The 25,063-nt window shown below is 37.6% G+C and overlaps 1 protein-coding gene across 1 annotated transcript; it reads left to right on the top strand.

Annotated features, from left to right (window-relative positions):
• Positions 1–20,380: 20,380 nt before the first annotated feature.
• On the top strand, positions 20,381–24,723 carry LOC147500029 (Signal recognition particle, SRP9/SRP14 subunit). The gene is made up of 4 exons (XM_086561747.1): positions 20,381–20,514; positions 20,597–20,665; positions 24,007–24,100; positions 24,367–24,723. The coding sequence occupies exons 1-4, from the start codon at positions 20,443–20,445 to the stop codon at positions 24,441–24,443; spliced, it is 312 nt and encodes a 103-aa protein (XP_086417873.1). The 5' UTR covers positions 20,381–20,442; the 3' UTR covers positions 24,444–24,723.
• Positions 24,724–25,063: the final 340 nt, after the last annotated feature.

Here is a 25,063-nt window from a genome sequence, read left to right on the forward strand (position 1 = left end):
ACACTTCCATATAACAAATGCCCCACAAACCAATCACTGTTAACTCCTAGACTCTTCAACTTCTCAAAAACTATGACAAAATCCTCATTAACGCCACCAACCAATAGCGATTGACTATAACTTACTAACTTACCAACAGTAGATGCACTCAAACCCAATTTTTCATAACCCCGAAGTTTCAAAGGCAAGACTCCCTCACTGTACCCAAAAATATCTTTCACCTCTTTATACATTCTGCCGATTTTATTATTCATCTTGCATTATATAATAATCAACAATAGAAACCACAACTTGCATTGTATAATAATCAACAATAGAACCCACAAATTATTCAACAATACAAAGAATATTCAAGAATATAAAAATAAAAAAATAAAAAATAAAATATTCAAATGACCTTATTAGGTCGTTCGGGCCATTTCCAAAACGACCTCACTGAGTCGTTTGGTGCATCTTCAAAACGACCTCACTGGGTCGTTTCAATTTTTCTCAAACTATAGTTCGTTTTGTATAATAATCAACACACCACAAATTATTCAACAATAACATAACAAGTTATATAATTGATTTACAAAATACCTGTAGTAGACGAGTGTTGCCCAAACTCAAATTAGATGAGAGTAGACGGTGGTTGCACAAACTCAAAGTGAATTTCCCAAACTCGAATGGTGGTTGCCCAAACTCAAATTGGTGAGAAAATGTACGGTTTTTGGTTTTTGGTTTTTTTGTGAGTGAGTACGCGAGAGAGATGATACCAGTTGAAAAGATTTTCCCGATTTTCCCGATTTAGGTGGGGGTGTATTGGATTTTCTTTTGAACTTCGTTGTTTGGGCTTAGGCTGGAGGCTGCCAAATCCAATTCGTGTGGCGCCCAATACAGGACTCTTATGGGATTGACACCCAATTGACCAATTCCAATATATTGGCACCCCTCCATTAATTACATAAAAAAATACCCACGACAATAAGTTGTCGCGAGATCACAAAATCCATGGCATCGAGTTGCCGCGATACCTCATATCCCACGGAAGATTGTTGTCGTGGGTCATTTTTTATTTCACATTTTTTTTTAATAGCCACCGTAAAAAAGGTTAGTTGCTGCAAGATGATTGTGTTCACTAAAATAGAGTATTTGCCTTGTGTTAATTATCAAAAAATTTATTCATTAATTTGATCTCAAGTTTTTCTTATAACATATGAAAATATTTGCGGCGAGATAGCAAAAATTATGCTTTGATTGTATATATTATTTTCCATGATTTTTTGTGTTGTTTTTGGAGTGTATAAAGAAGCTCTAAAGAATAAAATGAGGAATCCATATGTCGTGTGTGTTCAATAGGCAAAATTTGAAAAAAAAAAAAAAAAAAAAAATCCCTCTGTGACAACCCGATCCACCATGGGATGTGGAATATCGCGGCAACCCGATGTCGTAAAACTATCGGGTATGCAGTGTGTAAAAGTTCATATAATGAATAACCATTATTGTTATACTTTTTGTCAAAAGAGTGCCAATCACATAAAGTGGGGTGTCAATAAGGGCCCCTAATTAAATGGGTTAACGTCCCTAATTAAATGGGGTAACGTCCCTAATTAAATGGGTTAACGAGTATTACCCCACTATGAGCCAATTAGAATCCCCGGCCCCTCCCCACAATATTGGAAATTAGGGTCTCTGTCACACCCCGAATTTCGACAGAATTCGGAAAAACAATATTTGTTCCCAACTCTTCGATCTTGAGATGTGACGCACTCTCAACTTCCAAAAACCCATAAGCAGTTTAAATATGCAGATAATTAAAAACCAATAAAATTTTTTAACTTAAACAAAAGTCATCTTCATTACAAAAATACACAAATAAGATTAGGATTACAAATCTCTTTTCAATAACTCTTTATTTAAAATTACAAATGGAAATGCAAATAACATTGTCTCAACTGAAAATCTATATCATCTCAAGAAAAAACAAAAGTTATCTTGAAATGCGACGCTAACGCAAACCACAAGCAGCAACCAACCTTCTTCAACACTAAACCTGTCAAGACTTATCAACTATGTTCATTTAATGAACACACCCGATAAGCAAGCATGCTAAATCGGGTCAGCATTATAAAAATGTTGGTGTGAGTAGCTCTAAAATACAATATATACTTATACAAATATATACACAATTCATAAGGCAGTTAGTTCCTCCACCGAGGCGCCTTAACTTTCAATGACTAATACAACATCCTTAAGTAAAATAATTAAGGCATGTAGTTCCTCCACTGAGGCGCCTTAACTTCCCACTAACCACACAACAAACTATACACATAATAAATAAGGCATGTAGTTCCTCCATCGAGGCACCTTAGGTTATAACTAAACAAATAACCAACCAAGCATATTATATACGTACCGCATTTTATGCTCAATTACAGAGTGGGTCGTCTCTGCACAAGTAATTAGGTTGACCCACCCTTCTGCCAAACCATATACAATTATATATTTAAAGATATATTATTTACTAACATATTACCATAATTATATTATTGAAGGCTTTATTTGCGTGTCTATAAAATCACGTCGTATCTATGTCTTACCTAGTTTTCCTAGCTACCACAATCGCTTCCCAACGCCAAACATGTACATCCACATGCCTCCCCTTATATAATGAATCATTCCATGCGTAACTACCCTGAGCGGGATGCCGCACACTAGGTAACCCTCACACGAAAGTCATTATGTAAGTACTGCCACTATTCGACATAAAATATCGCGCGTCTCGTTATAATTTTGTGAACGGAATAATCAAGCCACCATTCGGCTACGCCAGAAGGGTCATTCAGCTTCACTGAAACGCCAAAAGGGCCAATCACATTACTTACGCTAGAAGGGTCATTCAGATTCACTGAAACACCCGAAGGGCCAATCATATCACATACGCCTATTACTAGGGCCAAATCACATGAGTTGTGGTAGCTAGGTTTTAGGATTTTCGTTACGTAATTTATTCAGGTGTCATACCTCAGTATTTCATAACCATTTCACTCTATCACGTGCCAAATAAATTATTGCACTAAGCCATCATATGGAATATCTCAAGTCTTCATAAATACTACAATTCATTTAAGTAGCAACTCATAATAGTAATCAATCCTATAACGTATTCATTCAATATATTTATGTGAACTCAATTCACCATCAAAGACACGCATTATTTTCATTTGTGCACAATATAAATATAAATAATCAAAATATAAGTATATTCCACCAAATATCAAAATAAAACGACTTTAAAAGAAATAACAACTCAAGTCCAAATATCACGCATAATTATTCGAGTCCAAATCACAAGTCTTATAAGAATTCCCGTCTTGTTACGTGCCAATATTTATATGCTTTACACACTACTCACGTCAAATCTTAATTAGATAATGACAAACAAAGTTATACAATCTTCCATAGTATTTTAGTATTTGATTTATCTATACAATTTCGACAACATTTTATTACTACATTTGTCTATATTCTTAAATATGTGAAAATCTGGAAAAAAAAAAAAAATCAACATTCCACAGTCAACGGTCAATGGTCAAAGTCAAAGTCAACACATCATTGTCAAAGTCAACCTGTCATTTCCATGTTCAACAGGTTCAGGGTCATAGCCATGGTTCATGGCTAAAGTCAAGGTGCATGGCTCATGGGCTCATGACTAAGGTAATGGTTCGGACCCAACTAGCTAAGCCCAAACCAAAACCTTAGAACCCAAAAGTCTAAATGTTGAAAGACCCATTTGGATCTCTATTAAGTCCTATGGACTGGCCCCAAACAATATTAGAAATTGGCCCCAAACAATATTAGAAATTGGCCCAACAACTTAAACTAATGTGGACCGACCCAAACAAAACAATCTAATGTTGGCCCAAACAACTAAAACAAAACCGGGCCCAAACAACTAAAAACTAAAGTCCAAAAACTGAAACCGGCCCAAGGCCCAAAACTAAATAATAGAATCTGGCCCAACCACTAACCCATGTTTAGGCCCAAAACAAAAGAAATATAAAATGGACCCAAAACAACAATGTGGTTCGGCCCAAACAAAAAAATAGAAATTGGCCCCAAAGAACAAAACTAAGTTACGGCCCAAGCCCAATTAAGAGGAACATGTCGTCTTCCTCATCCTTCTTCCTCACAAGTGACCTCCACCACCTAGCCCATTTCAAGACCGCCACCCACCACCCCTCCAAACTAATGGAAATAGTTTAGTTTTGAACCCCAAGACAAACCCAACCTTCCAATGCCAACAACACCCGATTTCCCCCTCTCTCACCAGCCAAGAACTCGATTCGGCCACCATCACGCTTTTTTTGGTGCACCACTCCAAACCCAACCGAAAATACCCCAAAACAAAACCCCTACAACTTAGGTTAACACCAAAAACTCGATTCATAACTTTAACAATCCTTCATCAAATTGGATCGATATCTCGACCCTCCAGTAACGCCTGTTCTAAGCTTCCACCACACTCCCCAGCACTCAATAACCAACCCTTACTCCAACCACAATTCAATCCGCCTCTAACCAACAAAACAATCAACAAAAATAAAAACAATTATGGAGTTTGCTCCGCCATTAACGACCTCACTTCCAACAGTTCAATAAAACTAAAATATATCAACAGAAATAACTAAGTAGAAAAACTGATCGGAAACACTTGACATTAAAAGTTTTTATTCGTAGACGTAAACCTCTAGTTTCAATAAAAAGAAAAAAACATAACTACTCACCTGTATTAAAACTCGACGAATCCCTCATCGTCCGAATTGTCGCGCCCAACGCTCTAGCAATCAAACTTTTTATCTCCGCCTCCATTTTTATTTTATTTTATTATCTAAGAACCCTATTCTCCACAACAATATGAATATATACTTGGGTTCGAAACCTAAGCCCAATACAAACTCGGGCCCAGAAATCAGGCCCACATATCCCAAATCCAATCCAGCGAATTTTAAATAAATAATTAAATTAATTAATTAATAAATAAATACGTATTTTAAATACAGGCGTTACAGTCTCCCCTCCTCCAAATACAAAAAAAAAAACACGATCAACCCAATTTGAAGTACAGACGAAAATAAGATTAGTTCATGCCATTGTTGTTGATGGTTGGACCAAAAAAATCTAAAGTAGTAGTCAAGTTATGTGAGAACGGATAAACATCATACTTGCCAGAACCTATGAATGTGCCATTTTCTAATCTACGAATTCTCTCCACGCCTTGGTGTTAGGATCATACTGATAAAACCCCATCTTTTTTCTTTCTTTTTTTCGATGCACTGATAAAACCCCGTCTAGTTACCAACAAGAAGCACATATGAGGTAGGAGTGCGTGACAACCACCAGTGTTTTTTTTCTAGCCTCTCCTGCAGGCTATAGCAACACAATTCTCCTAATCAACACGACCAGATCAGAGGAGAACTAAGTCTGCCAGCACATAAACTCTCCCTTTCACAACATGCCATCTTACAACCAACCAGATAAACAAACCTCTCAACTTTGGTTTCTATTCTTCTCATAGATCATAGTTTCCTTAGTATATGATACCATCTCCCTCAAAGATGGATTACAGGCCTCCGCTTCTAACAGGTGAGTCCTCGTCAAGTAATGCAAGTAAATTGGAGAACATACAACATAAACTACAAAGTCTCTTCTCCTCTAAAAAGGAGATTGAATTAGTAAGCAGTAACGAGGAGGAAAACATGAATGGTAAACTTACAGTGATGGGAAAGATGTTCGGTGGACACCCAATAGAACTGACGGATTTAGGAGAAGAGCTCCACCGGATATGGCAGACTAGAGGATCTATATCTATAGACTTGATTTCCCCAGAACATGTGTAGGTGGTGTTCGAACAAGAGAGTGAATACAGGTTTGTAGTGAACAATGGACCATGGCTAGTTCATGGGCATATTTTTTCGGTAAAAAAGTGGAAGCAAGTAGAGGATATTGAGGAGTACTTCTTTGACAGAGTACAATTCTAGGTGCAAATTTGGGGGCTACCAAGAGCTCAAATTAATACAAACAATGTGACAAAGATTGGAGAGGAAATAGGGAAGGTAAAGGGGATCGATCTATCATGTCCACTGGAATTCAAGAAACCAGTTGCTAAAGTCAGAGTAGATATGGACATCAAGAAAAGACTCACAAAGGATTTAACCATCAAGCTGAAAACAGGAGTCATGTTCCATGTTACATTCAAGTATGAAAAATTAGATATATTCTGCTACTTTTGTGGAGTTATCGGACATAATTATCATGTATACAGAATCCGAGCACAGTATCGATATGATATACTCAAGTGCGGGGGATCATTCAAAAGACATTAAGTCGTTCTTTACAAGTATGATCAAATCCAATAAGTTCTACAATGGCATATCAAGCTGAGGGACAGAATCCATTACTTTCTCTGGTATGCCACAAAAACTAAGGTATGATGAAATTTCGGCAGCCAGTGGTGGAAGTTATCGCAGACGTGGGGCAGCTCAGGGAGCAAGTGGACAAGATGATAGGTGGGACAGCCATCTGACACCGAGGGGGCTACAAAGGACACACAAAGACAAGGAGACGAATAGAGCCGTTGGAAAAGAAGGCCTGGAGGGTTAGAGAATTGCAGGCTCTTCTGGCATCATAACGGATAGTTGTACAGAGGATGAGAGGGATAAGGGAATAAAGCTGGCCAACCAGGCTAAGTCAGTGGCCACATCTATTGGGTCCGTTGGCACCCCTTTTATTGGGCCTGGCCCAAGTGAAGAAACTGTTAGGCTGGAGGAAGCAATGGATATGGGCCTTGAGGATGGGGAACAACGGGAGGAGGCCCAAGTGATCCAGAATGGGGAGGCCTTGGTCATGGAGAATACAAACACTAGATGTGGGAAGAATCTCCTCGGGCCAGGCCCAGACAAAGAAGCTGTTAGGAATATAACAGACATGATTATGGGCCTTGTAGATATGGATCAGAGAAAGGAGGCCCAACTGGTCCAGACTAGGGAAGCCTTGCTGAGTATAGAGAGCACAAACATCAACACAGCTCGCGAATCTAAGGCAACTACTCAGCCACCCGCTAACCCTATATCTATCTTGGAACTCCAAGCACATCCCATCCCGTCCCCTATAGATGATAGAAGTCATACTTTGGAAACCCAGGTGGAATTCAATGCAGACAGAGGCTCCCCTTTCAAGCCAGCTAGGTTGGTTAGAAGAAATAGGAAGGCTTTCAAATAGCTGGTGGAGAGGAATCCAAGAAAAGGGAAATACTCTCGATCAGATCAAAACCATTTTCTATCTCAACAATAACTCACCCCCTTTAACCAAACAACAGAGCATAGAGAAACCGAAAAAATGAAGTTCAACAGCATGGATGGCAAAAAGAAAGAAGATGGAATGCTAGGAAGAGGAGTACGGAATGTAGTAAATCGATCCAAGAAAGCAAGGTTGATGGCAGAAGATATGTGCAAGAAAGGCAAAAGGCACAAACTCATTCCCAAAAATGCACAAATAATTAATCTCTCTAGTGGATCAAGTGAGCAGCCAACAAAAAAAGATAAGAGAATGATAAACCATCCACTGTAGCGAGGAGAACTGGAACAATACGAATCGGATGAGAGTGTGACCCAACCCACACCGTTGGCGGTGGATGCTTCACACCTGAAGAATCAAAGGTCCCTAAGGATTGAGTATGAGGAATCAGCTCCAATGCAAGAAGAGGGCACAGATAGTGGTGCTTAGACTGAAAGTATCCCCATTCAAATGATCAGTCAGTGGACATGTCTATCTCAAGTGGTTATACTCGAAGCTCAGGAACTGGATCAACAAAAGGGTTCGCGGTGGCTGTCCCAACACAGCCACCTTCACCCCAATGACGATTTACTCCTGGAATTGTCGGGGTTTTGGTTCTACCACGGCGATTCAACATCTAAAGAACCAAATTGGGGGGCTAGAGATAGATGTAGTGTGTTTGTCTGAGACTAAAGCTGATAGTAGGAAGATAGAAGCGTTAAGCTAGAAAAGCTATTAAGTTTGAATAATGTTTTGTGGTGCCAGCAGATGGGCTCAGTGGAGGCTTAGCAGTGATGTGGAAGGAGGGAGTGCATCTAGAAATACTTGGGGCTTACGAATAACCAAGTAACAGGTAAATTTTCACAGTATAATTGCTCAGTTGTTTGGTTTTTTTCTTTCATATATGGGGATCCGACCCTAGTAAAAGGCAAAGAGTATGGTCTGAAATAAGGGATGTTGCCCCCTTAGTCCCAGGACTATGGTGCCTCTTTGGGGACTTTAATGTCATATCATCCCTTGATGAGAAGGTGGGGGGAAGAAGTAGGAGAACAAAGTATATGGATGATTTCAACAGCCTGATCAATGAGCTTGGGCTTGTGGACTTAGGGTTCAAGGGCCCCAAGTTCACTAGGAATAATAACAGAAGGCCTGGGGACCATGTTCTTGAAAGGTTGGACAGAGCCTTAGCTACTCTTGAGTGGTTGACTCTTTTTCCACACTCTTGTGTGAATACTTATGTTAATGCTTCTTCTGACCACCTATCCTTGCACATCATTATGAATAAAAAGGAACCCCATTCTCACAGACCTTTCAGATTCTTTGATATGTGGCTAAAAGATAACTCTTGTAAGCCTTGTATTGATGAGGCCTGGAACTCTGTAGTGAGTGAGTTACCTGATTGCAATGTGATAGCTAAAATGCATGCCACTAAAGAAAATCTCACTGGCCGGAACAAGCATGTTTTGGGAATATCTTTCACAACATCAAGATAACCCAAAAGAAGCTTGCTCAGGTGCTGGTGAAACCTTTCAATGTTGTCAATCACCATAAGGCAAAAGAGCTAAAATCCACCCTTCTTGATTGGTACGCTAAGGAATAAAATTTCTAGAAATAGAAATCTACCAATCAGTGGATTAAAGAAGGGGGTAAGAATACTAAGTATTTCCATATCTCTACTATATACAGAAGAATTCAACAAGATTGAGAAAGTAAAAGATGAGGATGTGAATTGGAAGGAGGGGAAGGAAGAAGTGGGAGTAGCTATCAATAGCTACTTCACTGAGCTCTTCTCCTCTGACAGCCCAGAGCCAAATAAAAACTTTAAGAATCTTTTTCAGCCTTGCATCACTAAAAGAGATAATGAACTGTTTACTATAACACCCAGTGATGAAGACATTTGGCAAGTGGTTAAGAAGATGGTAAAGCTTAAGGCCCCTGGGCCTGATGGCTTCAAAGGGGTGTTTTATCAGGAGTGCTATGACATCATTGGTCTTAGCATCAATGCTTTTGTAAAAGATTTCTTTATCAATGGGAATCTTAACCCTTCTTTCAATGGAATTTATATTGCCTTGATACCTAAGATATCCAACCTTGACCATATGTCTAAGTTTCAACCTATTAGCCTGTGTAATTTTAGTTATAAAATCATTGCTAAGTTGCTAGCTAATAGGCTGAAATGCCACATAAGCAAAATTGTCTCTCCTTACCAAGGGGCTTTCATAAAAGGGAGGAATATAGGAGACAATATTGGGCTGGCTTGTGAGGTTTTCCATAACATGAAACTTATGAAAACCAAGATAGCTGGGTGGATAGCTCTTAAGATGGACATGGCTAAGGCTTATGATAGAGTTGAGTGGGCTTTTATGGATGTCATTTTTGAAAGCCTTGGATTTAGTAAGAGGTGGAGAGAGTTGATCTTTCAATGCCTCTCCACAGTTACTTTCCAAGTTCTCCTGAATAGGTATCCACTGCAGAAGTTCAAGCCTGAAAGGGGCCTTAGGCAGGGTGATCCTATTTCACCTTACCTGTTCATTTTGGTTACAGAGGCCTTGTCCAGAAGGATTGCCAAGGCAGAAAATAATGGTGAGATTCATGGCATAAAGATTAGAAGGGGCTCCCCCTCTATCACCCACCTTCTTTATGCTGATGATTTCATCCTTTTTACCAAAGCTGACATGGAGGATAGTGTTAAGTTGAAATCTATCTTGAAAGATTATTGTGAGGCCTCTGGCCAAAAAATAAAATTTGATAAGTCTAGCATTTTTTTTCAGTAGAAATGTGAGGTTTAGAGGTTAGATTAAGTTCAAAAAATTACGGGGGATGAAGCTGTTTGCCCCAAAAGAGAAATACCTTGTGGTTCCTATCATGCTTTCAAGAAAAAAAATATAAAATTTTGAATACCTCGTGGATAGAGTTCACAATAAAATTAAAGGGTGTCAAGCCAAGGTGCTCTCTCAGGCTGGGAGAGCAACTCTAATTCAATATGTGGCACAAGCAACACCTTTGTATGCCATGGCTACTTATCTACTGCCTGTGTCCATCTGTGATAAGATTAACAAGGCATGCAGAGACTTTTTCTGTAATGGTACTACCTCAACAAACAGTGTCCACACCATAGGGTGAGAACACCTATGCAAACCCAAAAGTTCTGGTGGGCTGGGGTTCAGGAAGGCAAGGGATATGAACATTGCAATGCTGTCCAAGCTACCATGGAAAGCAGCTACTGATTTGGAATCTCTATGGACTAAAACTTTCAATAGTATCTATAGGAAAACTTGGATTGGAGATGTTACTAGACCCCCTGAGTCAGCCTCTTTCTTTTGTAAAGGCGTACATAAAACTTTCTCGAAAATAAGTAGTGGGCTTATATGGAGCATAGAAAGTGGTGCCACCACCTTTGTGCTGAATGATCCTTGGCTGAGAAGGAATGATATACTAGCCACTCTCAAGGAAATGGGAGTTGATGACCCAGTACTTGAAGGGCTCAAAGTGGCTGACCTATTTCTTGCCAATGGCAATGGATGGGATACTGACAAACTTGATGGGTTATTCCATCCATCCATCAGCCAAAGGATTCAAGAGGTGGTGGTGAGACCACAAGGAGCTCATAAGGATGTCATGAAGTGGTGTGACACTAAGAAAGGAGACTTGACTGTCAAGTCAGTCTACACACACCTCAATAAAGCCAACAGGAGTGGCAGCTCATCCAGTTACAGTCAGAGCACTGTGGATCACATATGGAGAGCCAAGCTTCCTGCAAATGTCAAGTTGTTTCTATGGAAACTATATATGAAAACTTTACCTTTGGGATCCTTGCTAGAACAAAGGCAGATGGTGGGAGACTTTGCTTGCCCATTATGTGGAAAGACCACAGAGTCTGATCAGCATTTGTTCTTTGATTGTAATTGGTCAAGAGCAGCTTGGTACGACTCTGAGTTAAGCTTAAGGGTCCACAATCTTCAAGGAGATAGCCTCAAGGCCTGGGTACAGCAGTTCTTGAACTGGTGCACAAGGGATGAGGAACTAGTAAGGTGAGCTGGAACCTTCAGCTGTCTCTTACTACATGGCATCTGGGAGGCCAGAAATGCTACTAAATTCAAGCACAAGACAGCCCACAGAGGAAGCTTGCTAAGGAGGTGCAACATGGTAGCAGACAAATGCATTATGGCATTCAAATAATCAACTCAAGAGACAAATACTACCAACCCTATGAATTTAAATCCTTTAGATATTCTGTTCCCGATTATGCCAAATGACTGTCTAGTAATCAGATTTGATGCTTCGTTTCATAGGTACACATGATGGGCTGGAGCTGGATGTCTGGCATAGGATGACGAAGGGCAATTGGTGGGCACAACAGTTCGTAGGTTTAAGGCACAAGAACCAGAGGAAGCAGAGACGGTGGCTACAGAGGAGGTTGTACTGCTGGCAAAAATATTAAGGAGGACTAAGGTTTTGTTCGAGGGGGACTGCGCCAATGTAATCAATGCCTTGAAGGGCACAGATAGCTCGTGGGTTTTAGCAGCCTTACAAAAATCTGTAATGAACAAAGTTAGTTTGTTTGAGTTATGTAATTTTAACTGGATAAGTAGGCTCTCAAATAATGGGGATGCACACCTACTAGCTGGATGGACTTACCATCAGTTGGAGGTGCAGCATCTTCCAAAGTGTATGCTGGATGCAAACTCTAGAGTCATGATAAGAGGAGATCGATCTCTCCACCAAGAGGAGAGATCTAGTTTATTGTCTGTTGATTGGGCACACACATATCTCAAAAAAAGGGAACAAAAGTCAATAGTTACTAAGTGAAAATAAATTATGGCTTATGATTTTTGGAGAAATTAAGAAAAATTAGAATGAAAATAAAATGTATGTTCTTTCTCGTGTTATTGATTGTGTCATGATTCTCAAACAATTTTGACAAATCGCACAAATGAATTCAATTGCCGATCCATCTCTCTTAAAAATAAATTCAAATAGCGTTTGCTTAGTGTGTATAAAACATTTTTTTCCCCTATTAAGTTGGAGTTAATATTGTTATGATATTTAAAAGGATGCATGTAACCCATTTTTCTCTTCAAACAAATCAAAGATCTCCTTACGTATTAGCGTACTCTGGTAATAGGGGTTTGCTTGTTTCAATCAATTATGTATTTAAGTGAAATCATATTTAGAACTATTGATTTTGTGATTATTTAGAACTTGGTTTTATTGCATGGGAGGAGGACATTGTTGAAGATAGAGACAACCAAGGCCCAAAATATCGAATTCGATTAATATTTCAATGTATCTAAAAACCGATATATATCAGAAATATTGGAAATATATTTTTTTTGTTGACTAGTCAAAATTTTGTTTTGTATGTCGATATATCGGAAATATCGTCAATATATCAGTCAAAATCAACAATATTTAATCAAAATCAACAATACCAGTTAAAATCAACAATTTATATCGGATATATCGTATATATCGGTCGATATATATCGTTATATCGAAAATTACGATATATATTGAGAAAAAAATAATTTAATATTCGGTTGATATATATCGAATATATCCATATCGGTGTACAAAAAAAATGATATATATCGGTGATATTTTGGGCAACTAGAAAAAAGAGAAGAAAATACATAAACTCATAAATTTAGTTTATGACGTTTCATCGTTCGTCAAATAGTAAAAATATGTTATTTTTTGGGGTTAATTCGTTTTTGGCCCCACTTTTAATAGAGATTCAGCGTTTGGCTCCTGTAAGTTGCGTAATTCGTTTTTGGCCCCAGTTCTGTTAGTTGACTTGGTCAGCTTTAACTGCTCCGTAGGTTTTGCTCCTCATAATTTCAAAATGGCCTAAATACCCCTCACGCATGCCACACTTGTTTTTTTTTTAACAAAAACTAATGACACGTGTCCAAATCCAACGGTTGGGATCCAAGGGTTATTAGTGACTAGCCGTTGGAGCTTTAAATGTTGCTCCCAACGGATATACTGGTCATCTATAAATCTTGGACCAATTGCTTATTGGTTTTGCTCATGTCCGACTCCAAATCAAATAATACAATGGGGGTAGTGAAGTTGTCATCATTGGTGCACCAAAGGTTTGTATTTTGTTTGAAGGATATCCCAGGTCCATTAATGGAGGAAGGGCTAAAAGCTTAAAAGTTATTTTGAAACAGGGGCCAAAACAAAAACATATGTAAATGGAATGACTAAATTTCAATTTATGTTTTTTTTTGCGGTTTGTCAATTATGTTTTGAAGTTGGGCATTATGCTCCTACATGTAAGTACTTTGGGATGCATTGCCCTCGTGCTTGTTGCTGTGGCTTTATGAAAGTGGTTTTTGGTCGTGTTAACTGCGGAGAACAAGGAATTCTAGAATTCAAGAAGTTGAAGTGCTCGTTTGAGCAATGTAGTGTTGTGGAGTGGATCTACTTTGATAAAAAAGTTGAGAATGAAGTTTGCAACCTGTGCAAAGAAGAATTTGAGCTGTGTGAAGTGTGTAGCCTATGCAATGGGTGTCATCTACCTAATGTTTGTGCCAATAGTACGTGTTAGTGTGTGAGGGATTGTGTCTTCGCTTAATGTATTGCTATGTATTACTATGTAATGAAGTCTATTATCTAAGAAGAAATTGAAGTTGCACCCCTATATATATTACAAAAAGGGCCTTACAAAAACGCATCCAGTACAAAACAAACTTCATCCATTACATAAACACTGTAAGTACAGAAATCCTACTTCATATTGCATTCCAAGTTTCTACATTCATTACAACACCACACCAAAAGACAAGACATAACCAACCTAACCAAAAGCATTCATTAACTGAACCAAACCTAACCAAAAGTCATAGTTCGAAATGACAGGACAAAACAAAAGGAGCATATTAATCTGTCTTTACAACCCCCACAAAAGACCAGCAACATGTCTTTCCAACCAACCACCAACATCAACATTTACTTGCTGCAGAAACACTCAATCCCTGCAAAAACACTCATTCATTCAGTCACAGTAAATAAAAACAAAATCTGCAGAGCTTGAGGTGAATAAAAACAGTAATAAATAAACAGAATCAAAGAATCATGTACTGGTCACTTCTTCCTCTTTTGCTTGAGGTGAATCTGCAGAGCTTCAAACTCTTGTGCACACATTAACGCTTGCACAACCATCATTGGTTGTGTTTGTGTTTGTACTTGTGCTTGACTTCCCCCAGCAGCTTGTGTCTGTCTTAAACTTCCTTCTCCCTTAGCACCCTTATCCTTTATAGATTTTGTTTTAGGGATGATAATATACTCATCCACATACTCCTTACAATACTCTTCCCAAGCTTCCTTCTCCCAATCACATAGATCTTCACTTGGTAGTCATACAGCCACCCTTTGTTCCTCTTTCTTGTCCCTATACTTATGGATATAAGCATGGACTTCTTCAACAGAAACATCATGACCATGCTCATCCACATAAGCTCTGGCAGCCAAAACCTCATCATCATGGTAGTTATTATAACCAAATCTAACAGCACTCATGAGATGAGGTGGATATTCATAACCCTTATCCTTATTCTTCCCCTTCCCCATTTGATATGAGATGTGTGAGAGAGATATATTCAAAGTGAAATGTGTGTGAGTGAGATGTGAGAACTAAAGAATGGTGTGAGAGATATCCTTATAGCAAATAGATGTGGGAACATTTAAGACATTTAATATTGGGTCAAAAGTAACAGTTACCAAGTCAAAATTTTTGAAGAAGTCCATGCTTACATTAAAAGGTAAAGTGGTACAAAGACTACATAAAAACACGTCGTGGGTATACATTAAAAGCTTCAATGTTAAGTATAGTACCTACTAAGTATAATCAAACAATAAAAATAATAAAATACAAATAACACTACTAAGTATAATACCTTCAATGTTAAGCATTATTGAGTAGAACTTCTTTGGAGGGGTGGTGTTGCTTGGCTTGACCTTGGTGGTGTGTCTTCACCAAACCAATAAGCCATTCCCCTACCACCTCTGCCTCTGCTCCCTCTACCACCCCTCCTCCCTCTACCTCCTCTTCTAGCCCTTAGAATATGGTCGACATTTGGCTGAGATTGCACATTGACCTCATCCGGGTCAGGATTCCGGTTCATTTGTGTTCTTTCTTTGCACATTGACCTCATCTGGCTGTGTTTGGTTCATTTGTGTTTGCTGCTGCACATTCATCTCATCTGGCTGTGTCTGGTTCATTTGTGTTTGCTGCTGCACATTCACCTCATTTTGTTCTTGACCTTCTCCTCTCTTTTGTCTCTTTTGTGCTTTGGATAAACTCTTAGTTCCACCTTGTTGTCTTCTTTCACATGTCCTCTTGTTATGGCCTGGTACATTGCATATCTTACAACATCTATTGTTTGAGGGTTTATCCTCGTATGCATCCCTAATTCTTAGTTTTCTAGGTCTTCCAGATTTTCTCTCAAAGGGTGGAGGTAGTACTTCATTACCAACTTTGACCTAGCAATTGACAGACATTCATAACTAAACATTAGGGGTATGAAAGCATTAACATGTAAAGTAGGGTTCAAATATTTATTTACCTTATCCCACTCTTCTTCATTATCAAAAGGATATATTGATATAAGTAGCTTTAAAGGACTGGACATTGTAGAATGAACTGCAATACCTAAATGCAAACAAGAAATGTAATGAACAAGTCAATTTGTTACTCATTGATTGAAAACAAAAGTAGTAAAAGTACATGTACTATTTTCTAATAACTAACATACTTTATCGTGCTTGACTAGATCCTTGTGTTCTCCTTTTCTAATAACACAAAACTGCATGAATACATGGTATTCTGTCATCGCCATACAACACATGTACAACTCAAACCCGATCATATCTACCACAAACTTCTTTCGGTCTTGATATTAATGACACAAAATGAGTTATGTTCAACTCCTTGACAAATCCTTCAACAAATCCTTGAACTTTGTATTTGTTGTACTTTTTCTCTATCTTATTTATGACTCCTTGAGCAGGTGACACTAAATCATCATGAACAAGTTCTTGTGAAATAATCCTCCTTTCATGGATCAACTTCATCACAAAGAAGATCGTATTGATCAATAAATTGCACTAGTGGTTTTATCTCTAATCTTCAATATCCAAGAATTAAAGGATATTTGAAGTTATTGGTAATAGAATCACATTTTGTTGTGAGATCAAAATGTGACCTAGCCCAAGTGGATTTTGCTTCCCTCTCTAACCAAACCCTCTATCTTCTCCATATAAATATCATGATGACATTCTTTAAATGCTTTCACTGCCCTCTAGCTCAAATCTCTTAACAACTCACCCTTAAAATTCACTTTAAAGTTTTTGTACATGTGTCTAAAGCAATACCTAAAGAATATCAACAGAATACATGCAAATAAGTATAATGTAAACCCTAAACAAATTCAAAGAATAATGGGAGAATACATGTAAATAAGTATAATGTAATTTATTGGCTTAGATTATGGAAACACTTCATTCCACGACTTCAATGAGACCCTTTTGTCTATCGAGGAGATAAATGTCAATGGATCCTTGTGTTTGATCGGATGAGGCCTAAGCTTGCTTGCAAAAAGCTTCTTCCATGTATCCCCATTCTCACCCCTACAAACATATATAGCAATTGGGAATAGCCCATTTCGTGCATCTAAGGCCATGACACTTAGACAACATCCACCATATTTCCCTTTAAAAATGACCCATCTAATCCAATCAGGGTCTACATGACCATTGACAAACCCATCCAATGATGCTTTGTAAGCAAGTAAGAATCCAACAAACAATGTTTCAACATGTTTGTACCAATTCACTACACTTCCCGATTCCTTTTTCAATATCGGTTTTCAATTCGGATACTCTTTGCATAACTAGACTCATAATTCCCATTTATTTTCTCAAACATCATGACTTTAGATTTCCAAGAAGTGTAATAAGATAACTCAACTCCATATCTTGAAAACTTCCTTGTGAACATCTATAGGCTTCATATTTGGGTGATCTCTAAGGAAATCCTCAAGAGCTAAAACCCATGGAGCTTTGGCTTGTACAACATGATTTTTTCCATCGACCTCACAAGTATGAGTCCCCACATATTTCCTTCAAGTATGGTTGTCATTTGTGAGAGACTACATGCTACCTTCAAGTGCATCCTTTAACCATTTCTTGATCTGAATGGTCTTCACCAATACAATAAATTACGTACCTCTTCTTGTCATTTTGCTTTTGCCCAAACTGAATAAGTTTTGTATTGCCAAAGTCTTAAGAAATTTCCTACATTCTTCCATTGACTTCCATTGCATGCGGGGTTCTAGCTTCAAAACAAGTTCTTGTTTTACATCTTCATCCTCAACACGTGGTAACGGTACAAGTTGTTTGTGCAGTTCCCAAGACTATTAATCACATCATGACTTCTTCTTCAAGATCACATTTGCTTCATTAACCAAGTCATCAGCATGTTCATCATCTTCTTTAGGTATGTAATCTTCATCTTCATTATCAGATGAGTGGGTACTTTCATACCTAGCTCTCATGTCCACACATGGACCACCAGCCTCAAACTTCTGAAAGTACCTTCCAGGTGCACCTTCATCTTCACTCTCATCATTCTGTACAACATCTTCACTCACATCACTTTGTATTGCATCAACAAATGCTTCTCCAGTTTCAAATAACTCAGCAAACTCATTCACAACATCTTCTGCAGTTTGTTTTATCTCTTCATATCCATCTTCACCTTGATTAATGTTATCAGTTGTGGGACTAATGGGAATTGGTTCATTTGGAGAAGCTTGGTTTATTGGAGAAGTTTGGTTTATTGGAGAGGAAAATCTAGGTGATCTTCTTACCTCAAAGTTAAGAATAGAGTGTTTGGTAGGTGTGCTTGGGCTTTGGGTTGAAACCAACTTGGACTTAGATTCTGTTGGAGGAGGAGAAGCTTGGTTTATTGGAGAGGAAAATCTAGGTGATCTTCTTACCTCAAAGTTAAGAATAGAGTGTTTGGTAGGTGTGCTTGGGCTTTGGGTTGAAACCAACTTGGACTTAGATTCTATTGGAGGAGGAGAAGCTTGGTTTATTGGAGAAGGTTGTATAACTGATGGAGAAGAAAATCTAGGTGACCTTCTTATATCAAAGTTAAGAATAGGGTGTTTAGTAGGTGTCCTTGGGCTTTTAGACTTAGAAACACAAACAATACTGGGCTTCTTATATTGTTTGGCATTGGGCTTACTATGGAGCTTAGGTTTAGGGACTTCAGTAGGTTGCATCATATCTGGAGTGACCATGGTGACAAACAAATGAAACTTTTGATCCCTTTCGCTTTTAATAGTATCCCACATTTTTGAACTCCAACATCATTGTAAATGGTAGTCAAAAACCCTCTACAAATGCAATTAACACCATTAATAGGAACATCATCCCCCACAGATTTGTGAATATCTTCAATGAGCCCCATATAACTCAATTCATCCCCATCCAACATAAGATGAAACTGATAACCACCATGATAATCTAGATATCTGTGCACTATTTGAATCGAAACCATCATAGTGTATTACAAACTCTCTCGACCTCTTAAAGGTGAAGCCATAACTCGAAAATGCATATTTAAGAATCAATTGCATACATACACTAAGCATACAGGGATACATATAAACACATAGAACATGCATACAAACCACAGACATCATGATTAAATAAGCTTTAACAATAGCAACATGCTAAATTTGTAAAATAAAAATATAATTAGACAAAACCCCCCATTTTTATCGTTCAATATGCACAATAAACCCCTAATTTGATGAAAGTCGCAATTTTTTACAAGAAATTGGGGCCAATTTCTTGTACAAAGTAAAAATAGAACCTTAATTTGTGAAAGCCCCATTTTATGTGGTATAATTTGGGCTAATTTATGTTCAATTTAAAAAACCCCCAAATTTCGAAAGTAACTGTAGTTACAAAACTACCACTCAGTAATTTCTAGGGTTTGGTCCCCACATTCCTTATTATATTCATCATTTTTCATGCATCACAACAACACAACAAAATTCCCACAAAATTACATGCAACACTAATATAAAGGTCGTACCTTTCCACACAATTGATACAACTCACTTTGTTCGAAATGAAAAGCTTCCTTCCTGTGACTTAATCGAACACACTATTTTAAAGAATGCGATGTTGGAATCGATGTTTTAAATTTGCTTCACTTATACAAATGAGTTGAAGAGGAGATGAAGTTGATGAAGTGATATGATGACTTGAATGGTTTTGAAGTGAAGTGATATGAAGTTGATGAAGTTGATGAAGTGATGAAGTTGTATGGTTTTGGAGTGGGTTGGAGTGAGAGACAACAACTTAGTAAATGAGAGAGACGAGGGACAATAACTTGTTTTCACCCTTGTTTTCCCGCGTTCTCCACCACATTCTCGTGATATGTAAAATCTCGTGATATGTAACATTTTAATCCAAGCCGTCAATGTTTGTAACATAGATACGTGCCACGTGGACTTTTAAATCGATATCATCGAAATGAAATTTGTATTGGATTTCAAAATCGAAATTTTATGAAACCGGTAGAGATTAATCACGTGAAGGGTAAAGTTGCCATTTTGAAAATATATTACGGGCAGTTAAAGTGACCAAGTCAACTAATTTAAACTGGGGCCAAAAATGAATTTGAACTTACGGGAGCCAAACGCTGAATACCCTATTAAAAGTGGGGCCAAAATCGAATAAACCCTATTTTTGTTTTGTTTTTTTTGAGATAGGTGCCAAATCAATGGAGAACAAACTAGATCTTTTCTCTTGGTGGAGAGATCAATCTCTCTTTATCATTTGTCTAAACTCTAATCCTTTCTGGTTATAAGCTTTCAATATATGCAATGTTTATCGAAAAAAAAAAAGGTAGGGTAAAAACTAAAAAGCATAGACAGAAAAATTTGATGTATCGTGAAGCTTACTGGGCAGAGGTGGCAGATAGTAAATGGGCTCAAAGACCTTGGGCCTGAAAAACGTACAAAGCCCAACTTCGTCAAAACCCTGATATAAAAGTTAAAAAAAAAAAAAAAAGTTCGTTGTTGAAATCGCAAAAACTTGAAAATGGTATACATAAGCACGTGGGACGAGTTCGCAGAGAGATCCATTCAATTGTTTCGTAACGATCCTGAATCGGTAATAAATTATTTATGTTGTTAAAATTATAACTTATACTATAATCATGTTTTATTTATCTTTAAAAACAAAATACGTGCAGACTCGTTATGTGATGAAATATAGACACTGTGATGGAAAATTGGTTCTTAAAGTCACTGATAATAAAGAGGTATTTTTCTTTTTCTCTACACTGCATTATATTATTTTATTTTTGAAAAATAAAATAGATTTATACACAGTAGGAGAAAATCCATGTTAGTTTCGAAAGAAACGAGCTTTGAAGTGATATATATGTAGTGTAAGAGGTTACCTCGTTCGAGGTTTAATGCTAGTTGTAGAAGAATACTTGTTGTTATACTCACAGGATGAATGATATAAATTTATAAGTGTGAGTGTGACCGAGTTTGTATGTTATGTGCATTTTTACAAGATTTTACATGACGAACTTTTGGTCCACCCCTTGCCGTTAGAGCAGGACCCAATAGTTATCTAAGAAACGCTAAATTAAGTCTATATGGATCATATGCATGATCTGTTGATGCTTATACTACAAATTTCTTAAATTTATAGGCTATCTGTTAACTCATCCTATTGTAGAATTTGTTGAATAAGTTGCATGAAATGGTTGTGAAAATTAGAATAGATATTAGAATAATGGAAGATATTGAGTATAGTAACTGTTGTTTTTTTTCGTACGATATGTATGCGTGGATAGGTTGAAAGGTGTTGGTGCTTTACATGATTACATGGTATAAAATTCTTGTGACTAATCAGTAGAAATACTCTATTATGAGAGGAAAAGTGATTGATATGTGTCAAATCCTTTTACTTCACTCTTGCACATCCTGACACAAACTTGAAAGCACAGAGCATAAGAATTATATGTTCTTGTGATCCGACCCTAGTTTGTGCAGTACTTCTTACCTTTCCATGATCTTTATTTGGTAAAAATGGTTCAAGAGTATAGTCTGGGGCTACGTCTATAGTAATTGCATATATAGGTGGTTCTATTGCAATTCTACCTCGACCCAGGAATAATTATTAGTAAGAATTTTGGGTTTCAAATGATATAAGGCTGGAAGACTCGTTATGTGGTGAAATACAGACACTGATGGAGAGTTTGTTCTAAACGTTTATGTAGTAGCGGCGTTGCGTTGTAATTTGTCTTCTAAAGAACGGGTTATTAGAAAAGAATATCACAGTTTCAATTTATTCAGAATACATGGAGTTGTTAATTAGATTCATATAGGAGAAAAAGAGTGGGGACATTAGCTTTGAACAGTTTCAAGCGATAGCAACTTAGATCGTGTAATTGGGTTGTGAAGCATTGAGCCATTGGAAATTTGGAATGAGCTTTGAACTAATATTTGTATAATTTGGAATGGGCACTCCTCAACCGATTTTCCAATACTGGTTTTAGAAGAATACATATGGTTATACTCACTGGAAGAATGATAAAATTTGATAAGTGTGTGTGAGATCTATGGATCCTGAGGTGTCGAATAATTCAAAGTTATCGGAACATGTGGTGGGATGAAAAACTCCTTAGGTCATGGGCATGGCTCCACCATGAAATGGGAAATGCTCTATGTATTTTGTAATTATACAGATTCCTCGTGCATCTGTACATCCTGTATTTGTACGGATTCTTCATGAAGCAGTTTGTAAGCTGTGTGCCTATTTACAAGTAGCTTGGAGAATGCTGTACATAGTCCTGCATAATGTTACAACTTTTAGCTTTCTTCAGGATTTGGCCCAGGAAACCAAGAAAACGTTTTACATTTTATTGCATATAACAAGAGGGGATGAAGGCTCTTTAATTTATAATAAGAATAAATGATATTTGATACTGCCGCTTATCAATCTTGTAATGATGGAGGAAATGCCGAGGCCTCTTGATCCAACCCTCATGTTTTACAAAAGCAAGAAGAGGAAATTAAGGGAATCGAGGATTGGGTGGGTCTCACACTACCGGTGATTATAAGAGGTAGCTAGAGCAGTAACTGATTAAGTGACCTATAGGCGCGTATTATCACCTAGCCTTGCTGCTATCCTCTAAGCCCACCCAACACGTTGCCATTGACTGCATAGTAATCAGGACTAAGAAAAATCAGAAAATTGAGTTATAAGATCTTAGGGAACAGGAATACCAAAATTTGTTTTTTGGAGAGAGAAACTGAATGACTTGTGTCAAATCCTTTACTCTTGCACTGTATACTGACACAAATTAAAAAGATGGAGCATAAGAGTTATACGCTCTTATGACCCAACCCTAGTATGTGCAGTACTTCTTACATTTCCATGATCTGTGTTTGGTAAAAATGGTTTAAGAGCTGTGTTGCACGGGTACGGCTGAGACACACCAGGGACACTCCAGAGATACGACATTTTCAGTTAAAATATGGAGTGTCTGACTCGGGTACGGCTTCCATTTTGCAGTACCAGCGCAACACAGTTTAAGAGCATGTCTGGGACTCTGGCCTACGTCTCTAGTGATTGCATCTGTAAGTGGTACTGTTGCCGTTGTACCTCAACTTAGAAAATGGTTGACCTTGGGTTGCTCTCTTGTCCCCGGAGAATTGTTGGTAAGAATTTGTAAGTCAAGGTTTTAAATGATAAAAGGAAGATCTTTCTCTTCTGTCATTTGTACATGATACATGCATGTCCTCAAAGTCCATATTTTGTTTTCTATCTTACCTCGTACTACACATTAGATGACATAAATGAATATTAAGTGTACCTGGGCAGCTGAGTTGGCAGTGTTGGCGCTTTAGTGACGTCTTCTTATGTTCAACTTCTCGCATCTGGTGTTACAGTTGCTGAATGTATTGATGTTTTATTGTTTATTTGTTAGAGATTGACACAATAAGTCTAATGGGTAAAACCGTAAAAATACACATTCAAGAGTAAACCAATGGAATCTTTTTGCAAAATGTGCAAAAACAAGTGGTGTTGGCTTCCTATTGGTTTAAATAAAGAGAATGCAAAACTTGTGGAGTCCCATTTTTTGAAACAGTGGGTAGTTGGAACTAATTGAGTTAAAAAATGTGAAACTATTTTCATTTTTAAACAAACATTTAAACACTTTTAAGTTAAAAGTCAGTTTACACAATCCCATTGATAGAGGGTTTTTAGTGAGAATTGTGTAAATTTACACTAAAAGTGTTTTACATAATCCCATTGGTGATGCTCTTATGTTTCTGTATGATCATGATTTGCGGACTTCGTCAACTGTTTTCTGGACAGTGTATTTTCTTTGGTTGATTTTCTTTGTACTAAAAATTGCATTTTAAATTATGGTGATGGTTGGTATTTACTGTTTAGTCCTAGTATGTGTTTGTAAATTTTAGTTGTATTTTAACCTTAAAGACAAGTAATGCTGGTATTATTTTGTTATATGTATTTTTTAAGCGCTCTCAAAGTCATCTGGCGGAGGACCTTACTATACAATTCAGTTGTTTTGTTGTAGTGTTGTACTTACAGGGTTTACAATTTTATGTTTCTTGTTAGTGTCTCAAGTTTAAGACTGACCAAGCACAAGATGCCAAGAAGATGGAGAAGCTGAACAACATTTTCTTCACCTTGATGGCTCGTGATCCTGATGGTAATTTCCATAAAACTTTTATCCATTTTTTACATTCATCATAACAGTTTCTCTAGAAAATTGATTCACTTAGTTTAGTTGTCATAGTTATTTTGGTTAAAGAGCATGTGAAAATGGGGTGGTTGCACATCTGAATTGCGCAGCTAAATACTGCATGTCAGCACATGTGGGCATCCAAGTATAATTTTACTTCAACTAATATGCAAATTTAGATTGGATATATGGTTCTTGATGTGCTCCATAACAGTTTTCAATTGTTTGTGCAGCGGACATATCAGAGGTATCAGGAAAAGAACAGGTGGAAGCACAGCCATCCAGAAAAGGAAGGGGAAGGAAACAGTAACCTCTTGATTCCAGGAATCAAATTTCAGTGAACTGGAGTTATTTTGAGCAATTTTACATGAAGAAATATTTGGAGTATTATCTTGTTTCTTTTTCCCTTGAGACCCCTGAAGGGGGATTTTGATTTCCTGAACAGTAAGTAGGAATTTGTAAAGGACAGATTGTCATTTACCCAAAGCGGCATTTGTGACATACATACACACTTGTTCCCGCCTTCCTAGTCTGTGAATGATTCTTCCACCCTTGGAAAGTGCATTTTAGGCAATTCTCAAGTTCGTTTCTTTTGCATGTGTTTACTTTTTGCACTTAGCAGCTAGTTTCGTGCACTGTATATTAGATTTTCTTGATGTAAAGGACCAAATAGATGCTTGTGATATCGACTCACCTTATAACAGGGATTATTGACTGAAAAACTCTTGATATGAGGCAACCCTATAAGTCGAGAGATGGACCAGCCAACAAATCAAATATGGTTGATTTTATTGTACCAATGTAATTGTGTTCTTGCTTCTTCATACGTCTGAACTTTTATTACCCTATAAGAGAACAATTTTGTTCTGAAAAAAAAAACACTGAAGGAGGGCAAATGTTCACATACAGTGAAGAGTTCTCGTGTATCTC

Source organism: Coptis chinensis, chromosome 5 (assembly GCF_015680905.1).
Source record: "Coptis chinensis isolate HL-2020 chromosome 5, ASM1568090v1, whole genome shotgun sequence".
In the NCBI taxonomy this organism is placed as follows: domain Eukaryota; kingdom Viridiplantae; phylum Streptophyta; class Magnoliopsida; order Ranunculales; family Ranunculaceae; genus Coptis; species Coptis chinensis.